We start from the raw sequence: 8364 nt of genomic DNA, 5'->3' as shown, positions 1-8364 counted from the left end.
AACTGTTTATTTCTCAAAAAGTAGTTCCACTGAAACTCAACAAAATAAATATTTTTATAAATTCATAATCCCCCAAAATGTTAATTTTATAAATATATAAAATAAACAGAATTCTTTAAAAGAATATTTAAGTAAATTAATAAATGTTTGAGCAATAAATATTTCATTCATTTCATTACAAATGTATTCACACGCGTCAACTTTTAATATGACGTTTCATTCTCGGATTGAACTCCATAGTGGGAGTGTTTTCTGAAGTAGAGTATTTTATTTTATATTTTAAGAGTTTTTATGCAATTATTTTTATTAAAATGTTATGTAATTGTATTTAAACGATTTAAGATTAATAAATCACATCTGTACCAAATATATTTTTTACTAAATAAGTGTGATTTGTTTTTCAAACCATTCATGGAAGGTTGTACATCACTGGCTTGAGATTCTTCTTCAGTGAATAATAATAGAGAAATTGAAGACAAAAGTGTATTGAGTGTGTTGTGTTGATTTTAGTTCGTTTTTTAAATATAGTTTCAAATTTTTAAGTGATATTTTATTGTGATTATTTTTAATTAGAAAATAATGGAAGCCATAGCGAAACACGATTTTAATGCTACAGCAGATGATGAACTTAGTTTTAGGAAATCACAAGTATTAAAAGTATGTATTCATGTTTCAAAATATTTCAAAAGTGATATGGTATCCTTGAATATGAGAAACAAGCAAAATTCATTTTGGTTTTTTTATCGAAATATTATAAAATTTACGTATATGGCATTGGTTTTCAAAATTTCGGTACACAAGGTCTTTTTAACATGAGTCATAGGGATTTACATACAATGTAATTCTTTTGAAAATGACCCATACAACAATTAAGTTTATTTATCTTGTAGACCTTGATAAATAGAATATCAGAATATAAACTGAAAAACAAAAACTTTGTAAACAATTTCAGAATATTATAATTTGAAGTTATCGAATACAGTAAATTTTTTTCCGAAAAATTTCGCCTAAATTCCAGTTTAGACCCAGTCCACAAGCTTGAGATTAACGATGCAAATAGGAATGAGATTAGCTAGATTTTAACCAGTTTCAAATCGATTTGATACGATTTTGTAATTTTTCTAGAAGTTTCATTCTGGTTGTAAAATAAGATTGGATTACAACAATGTTAACCTCTTTATTTTTAAATTTTATCAACATTTTTCAGCAGTAATGTAAATATCAATATGGATCATATTTTAATTATTATCGACGTATCAAAAACACAGAGCCGGTCTTAGCAAATTTTAAGGGCGCTGCGATACTTCATTGTGGCGCCCTGTTCCCCAACAAACAATGTCTCATTCGTAATAGAGGTCATTAGCGTCTTGATGTATATACAAAAATCAGCCCCTTTATTCACTATACTATACAGGTTGGGTCATTTTAAACTGTAATGACTAATAGCTCGTTTTGTAGTTAAACAATAAAAAAATAACTTAAACAAAAATTGTAGGGTTTGATAGGGGACATCATGTTCTGACATCAGATTCGACCTAGCTCTTCGGGTTCATTAAATTAGAAAGTTGATTCTCATAAAAAAGGAGACATTACGTTCTGACATCAGATTGGACCTAGTTCTTCGGGTTGCTCTAATAGCCAATTTAGATTCTTAATGGTAAGAGGTACACATTAAATTAGAAAGTCGATTCTCATAAAAAAAAACTAACAATTTTTGTTTAAAGGATTTTTTATGAGGATCAATTTTCTAATTCAAAGTGTTATTCTATCTCTTAAACGTTAGTAATGCATCACCTGGCTCAAATATATAATAAATGGCTCATCGGTTCCAAGCGATTCCAAGCAAAAACTCGATTTTTTTTTCCTAAAAAACTCTAACGAATGACAATTGGGTGAGGTAGAATGTGCTATAAATCCGTTTCATTACGCCCCTTACACAATGTGTAATCAGATATTTGGGCATCCCCACCGACCTTCTTCTATTCAAATTGGCTGAAAATTGGCCTGTCAGATTATTTACTAAGCAGATTAAAGTTATACAATCGATGGTATCATTTCAGCAATTTAAAGAGGATTCCTTTTGAAGTTACTTCCCAGTCCGCATATCACAAAATCATATATTTTATTGTGTATTGTACTCGTTTTGGAGTGCAAGAAAATTTTTACTCGAAAAAGCTTCAATAGCTTTAACTTAAAACATATTTCGTATGTTTCATTGCACTTATTAACACAAAAAATCCACTAATTTAATGGTTATTAAAATCAAAATTGTATTTTATACATTTCAGATATTGAATATGGAAGATGACATGAATTGGTACAGAGCAGAATTAGACGGAAAAGAAGGCCTAATACCCAGCAATTACATAGAAATGAAAAATCACGAGTAATTATATTTATTACTAAATTATAAAATAGTTCATAAGCAAAGATTTAATTTATTAATTAGTAATTATTACTAAACAACATTTGCTTCTACCCCTTACTAGTTACGGGAACAAGTTTGAATAACTCACTTCCGATCAAAGCTTAGTTGATAATATGTCCAGTCGATCTGCCATTGCCATGATAATTTACTAGCGAGAGGCTTCAAGTTTTACATTCCGGGACATACTTATGTTTGTAGAGGGGGTATCAGTGATCTAAAAACCCGGTATATGCATATTATAATTAAATTTTGCGTTTAAAAATTTTAACTCAATAATTTTATTTGCTTGAATTTTGCTGATAATATTTGCAAAAGAATATAGAATTAACGAGATATAAAGACGAAACAATTGTCTACTCTTTTTAGAGTGTTTTGAAATTATTATATTCTAATTTTGGATAAATATTTGTCAATATTATTTATCCATAATTAATAATATTGCTTATTGTAAAAGTACATTGACATTAACAAAAATATGTATTCCCCCTTGTATGGTTTAGGTGCTTCAGAAGCAGGTAAGTTGTCAAACTAGCTATGAGTATGTAAATAAGCTGAAAATTACTGTAAAATCTGGAAAAGTAGTGAAACAGCTGCAATTTTATAAATTCTTGTTTGTATGTGTTGCTTAGACCTCTGCATTACTACGAAAAATGAGAAAATTAGGGTAATTTTTCCACCGCCAAAGCATCCCGAATAGTAACATCGATAAAAACTAAAAAAATTGGAAATTTTATCCCGGAAATCTCTTTTGGAAATTTTAAGAGACGCTGATCTTGAATCCGTGATCAAAAAGCAACTTAAGATGACTGAAACCCCATTTAAACCACCCCTAGAAGACACAGAGATAAAAAATTTAAAATTTTTCAGAACAATGTCTAAACTCTTTATTTTTTATTTTAGTTGGTATTATGGACGAATAACAAGAGCAGATGCAGAAAAATTATTATTGAACAAACATGAAGGTGGATTTTTAATTCGAATAAGTGAATCCTCACCTGGTGATTTTTCGTTATCCGTCAAGTAATTATTAAATTAATTTTAAAATTATTATTATTTTGTAATAATAATTACAAAATTTATTGAATTGTTTAAATTTTATTTTAGATGTTCAGATGGTGTTCAACATTTCAAGGTTCTACGCGATGCTCAAGGGAAATTCTTTTTATGGGTGGTGAAATTTAATTCATTAAATGAACTTGTTGAATATCATCGTACAGCTTCAGTATCACGTTCACAAGATGTTAAATTACGAGATATGGTACCTGAAGAGGTAAAAACAAAAAAGAACAAAAACAAAACCAAGTAGAGAGGTAAAACAAAAACCAGCACATCTCAAATCACAACCCTCATAAATATATGAGGCGTGTTGCTAAGCATGAAAGTGTTGTCATGTATTAACAATAACGCATAGTGGATTTTAATTTTTAATTTTATCATCGTTGTTAGCCAACCATTTTACAAAATAGATTTATCTTTAACAAAATATTTATCTCTTAGATAATCCTGTGGTTCTTTACAAGTGATAGTTTAGTTAGTACAAGTATTAAAAAAACCACTGATTTTTATATGTGTATTTGTACCAAGCTGGCTGTATTAGCTTCATTGACTGTAATACTTCTTAAAAACAGTAATATTATTTAAAATTGAGTTTTTCTTCGAAGAAAGAGTATATCTATCTGTTAAAAAATGAAACGCTACTATATACTAGTAAAATATCTTTTTTAAAGAGGTATGCCATATCGTTTTTAGTCCGCTTTCCTTGCAACCTCATATCTTTTATAGTTTCGCCTGAAATAATCTTAAGTATCTGTCAAACCCTGTTACCTGTTACAAAATCATTCATTTTCAATTTAAAAACTCAATTTTATAATCAATTCTAAGTAAACTTCGCCTTGATTAACGGTAGCTGGAAATTATCTAAATAGCATTATATACAATATCCCCTAGGCAGTTTTTATTAGAAAATCACTGGTGACATCAAGCAGTCAAAAAGACAGTCACAGGCAGGCTTAAATTTTAAAAAGCGGCAGTGGTCTATGGAATAACTAGATCATTAAAAGAGTGGTCTATGAACGACAATTAAGGTAGTACCTACACGAAAGTGATATTCCAAGAATTTCTCAAAACTCAGAATATAAAATATTTAATTCATAATACACTTGCTGTTAAAATTAGAAGATGATTTACCATGCCATACATGAGATATTAGCAATTAAAAGTGACGCAATTTGTACGTGTACATGGGAGAAGTGTATAAAAATACACAAATTTACAAATATTATATTTATTTACCAATGAATGACGTCCACCATCTCTATGAAAAACTAATATAATGTAGAATACTATATTTAGAAAATATATAAATAAAAATAAAAATTATTTACCATATAGTTTCGATAAAAAACTTAAATAAATAACTCGTTTTAGCGATGATTTTTGTGGAAAAGATATGAAGACTAATGTTAAAGGCATATGTCATAGTGTGTGTGTTTATATGTATACTAGAAACAGTAGTGAGGAACTACAGTCTTGTGAAAATAATATATGGTATATGTATAATAGTCATAGCACAGTTAATGCACTGAATGATAGTATTAGTCCAAAACTTTTTGACTGGACGGTCGCGGAGGAACTACCTTAAGTTCATTCATTGTCGTTCTAAGAACGACATTACAGTTTTGTTCCAAATTACTATGATTATCTGTCTATTTATTCAACGACTGCTGAAACTGTTTAGGCCTGTTATCGTAGTTCTATTTTAACTCTCCGGTTGTCGCATTGCGAAATGATTTTCCTAGTAAAGCAATAACATTTAGTCGAAACAGAGAAAGTTATCACTTAAAATTGATTGAAGAAAGTTTATTAATTGTCCTTGTATACCTCCCCTCCATTTATGTTGACATCTAGTTTTTAATTAGTTTTCTTAGGAAAAAGGTCCATTGATTTTAAATACACGATTATTTACTAAACCTGTAAAACACATTACTTATATTCAAGGAAATATAAATATTTTTCCTTCCTACTAAATTTGTAAGTATCATTCATTTTTTTTATTCAGTTGAAAAGGTTAAATCGAAAATAGAAAAATTCACAAAATACAAACATATTAGTTTTTAATACAGAGTAATTAATTTAGCCAGTGAGATATGCTATTGCTTTTTTTATATAGTGCGATGTGCTATAATATATTACTGGTTTTTATTTTATCTCAATATTTTTATTTATTTTTAATAACCTCCCGCCAACATGCTTATTTACTAACTTTGATACTGTTGTACATGATATTAAATTATTTATTTATGAAAGATGTATCATAAGTCAAGCTGCATCCTTTTGGGAATGAATTTGAGAAGATTAAATTACTTGAAAATTATTCAGAAGTTTTACGATTAACGTGATAAGGCTTCGTTAATTATTGGTTTTAATTTTCTCGATTAATATTGAAAAAATTGTAATTTTTATAAGAAGCTCAGATGCGACCTAACTAATGATACATCCTGTATATAGATGTTCTGTTGACATATTCGAAAAAAGAGATAAATGATGACATTGAAAGAAATATTTCTTATACTCCTAATTATGTTGATGTCATTTATTAACAGAACATCTGTATAATATTTAACTCAATTAATAATCAATAGTTCAATTAAGTATATTATTATTTAATTTAAAATATAAAAACATGATGATGTTGTCCACTGGAGACCAAATACATTAGAAAAGTATTAGTTTATCGGCCAACGAAATTGTAAGTGTAAGGTGTGATCTACTTTTCGATATCGTTTTTCTGTTAAATTATCCACGCCTAATACAAAAACAAACTACTTGCGGAACATGGCTCTTTTAGGCGTAATCGAAAATTTAAAAACTTTCATTGAAATTTACTATAGCAAGAGTTTTATTTCTTATTATTTAAAAATTTCTTATTATTTCTTATTATTAAAAAAAAATTATTCTAATTATTTAAAGTATTATTCTCTTACCTTTTAGGATCTAAATTGGCTATTTTAGAAACCCGAAAAACTAGATCCAATCTGATATCAAAACATGATGTCCTCCATCAAACTCAGTAACTTTTGTTTATGTTAGTTTTTGATTGGTTAACCACAAAACGAGTTATTAGCCATAATATATTAAAATGACCCACTCTGAGATAGTTTGGAAATACCTTAAATATTTCGATAAATTATTCCATCGACTTTTGTTCGATAAAGCGCCCTACGAAGTTTTAAGTTTAGACAAATATTTATATGCTTCTCGGTGGACATTTTTATGTTTTTGAAACTAATTTTTTCTGTAATATCAATATAAATTAGAAATTTCTAACATATTATTATGTTTAGTGTTTGGTGCAAGCCCTCTACGATTTTACACCACAAGAACAGGGTGAATTGGAATTTCGACGCGGCGATGTGATTACAGTGACTGATCGATCAGATCAACATTGGTGGCATGGAGAAATTGGTCATCGACGTGGTTTATTTCCAGCTACATACGTAACTCCGTATCATTCGTAAGGATTTTATTTTGTCATACAGACAGAAAATTCTGGACGGTGCTCAGTTACTGATATCACATGCCTTTTCATTTTAAACAAATTTTGTGACTTTTATTATTGTTGTCCGTTTTAATTATTTTTAATTTTACTATTTTTAAAATAAAAAAAATTTATTTAATTAAAAAAAAATCATTTAATTTTTATTGGGCCAAAATTTTTATTATTAAAATGTCTTGAGTTAAATTAATGAAAAATTTTATTTCAATTTTTTTTTTTCTTGTTTAAAAAAAATTGTTCATCAAATATCGTTTTATTAAAAATGGTTTCTCCCTTCGGTAACCAAAAGAATTAAGTATAGATCTGATTGAAGGGATTTAGTAATATTTCGAACAATTAAACTTAAGATTATAAATAAAGTTGTATTTTTTATGCTTTTAAAATGTTTGTGCTTTTGTGTATTTGGTAATTTGAAAGCTTCATTGCTTAATTCATCAAGTTTGAGAGACGATCATTAATTATTGATCGTAAAAGGAAAAGTAACGATTTTTTTAAAATCATTTTGTAATAATATTTTTCTATTTTGAACATTTTGTTAATATCGAAAATGTGAAAATATGATATTAGTTCAAAAAGTATATTTAAAAAAAAAATGTAGTAGACAAAATATATGTAGCATTTTAGAATGTATATACATAAAACAATATTATTAATTATGTGATCGAAATTTTGAAACGACATAAATATGGAAAGTAGATTTAAATTTACGAAGGAGTAGGAAATATTTTGATAAATGCTGTAATCCTCAACAGAAATATAAAAAAAAAAAAAAAAAACAAAAACAAGTAAAAATTATATATCATTAAAATAATATTGTATATTATTAAAAATAGAATTTTCTAAAGTACAGATTTAGGAAAAAAAGTAGATGATAAAAGTATATATATTTTTAATATGAAAAGCTTCAAAATGGTAAACAAAATATGTCAAGACTTTTTTCATAAAAACATTATTAATCAAAAGTGTATCATTTAATTTGTTTTTAATTTAAAAATCAAATATACATAGTACATATTCTCCTCATATTCCTCTCATATCTTAAGTAAGAGACAAATATTTAAATAATATACTTATGTCACAAATTTAATTCGTTTGATAATGCCAGTTTAGATACATACTTATATCATCTGTATTCACAGACTTATATTAATTATAGATTGATAATATATTATAAATAATTACATCAGGCGTAGGCTGTACTTTGCAACCATTTACTATTTACGGATTGTAACCCATTGACATGGGTAGAGGATAGTCACAATGAACGGAAGCTTAATTGATCTTGTTGGTTTCTATGTTTAATATTAAGTCTGTGTCTACATCTTTTATTTTATCCACTTAAGTATTTAATGCATTTATAGTCTACAAAATAATAATTATT

At 27.5% G+C, this 8364-nt stretch overlaps 1 protein-coding gene across 1 annotated transcript; it reads left to right on the top strand.

The window, feature by feature from the left end:
• The first annotated feature begins 269 nt into the window (after nucleotides 1-269).
• On the top strand, nucleotides 270-7074 carry LOC123295407 (growth factor receptor-bound protein 2). The gene is made up of 5 exons (XM_044876748.1): nucleotides 270-657; nucleotides 2289-2386; nucleotides 3329-3448; nucleotides 3533-3698; nucleotides 6772-7074. The coding sequence occupies exons 1-5, from the start codon at nucleotides 580-582 to the stop codon at nucleotides 6943-6945; spliced, it is 636 nt and encodes a 211-aa protein (XP_044732683.1). The 5' UTR covers nucleotides 270-579; the 3' UTR covers nucleotides 6946-7074.
• The last annotated feature ends 1290 nt before the right edge of the window (nucleotides 7075-8364 follow it).

The sequence above is a fragment of the Chrysoperla carnea genome, chromosome 3 (assembly GCF_905475395.1).
Source record: "Chrysoperla carnea chromosome 3, inChrCarn1.1, whole genome shotgun sequence".
Taxonomy (NCBI): domain Eukaryota; kingdom Metazoa; phylum Arthropoda; class Insecta; order Neuroptera; family Chrysopidae; genus Chrysoperla; species Chrysoperla carnea.
Note: the sequence above shows the minus strand (reverse complement) of the source record. Positions and strands in the feature narration are given on the sequence as shown.

Excerpts from the sequence above, each read along its gene's own strand:
- LOC123295407 (XM_044876748.1), top strand. The coding sequence starts at position 580 with ATGGAAGCCATAGCGAAACACGATTTTAATGCTACAGCAGATGATGAA. Across the intron at positions 658-2,288 it reads GGAAATCACAAGTATTAAAA|ATATTGAATATGGAAGATGA; the intron begins GTATGTATTCAT and ends TATACATTTCAG. Across the intron at positions 3,449-3,532 it reads GATTTTTCGTTATCCGTCAA|ATGTTCAGATGGTGTTCAAC; the intron begins GTAATTATTAAA and ends ATTTTATTTTAG.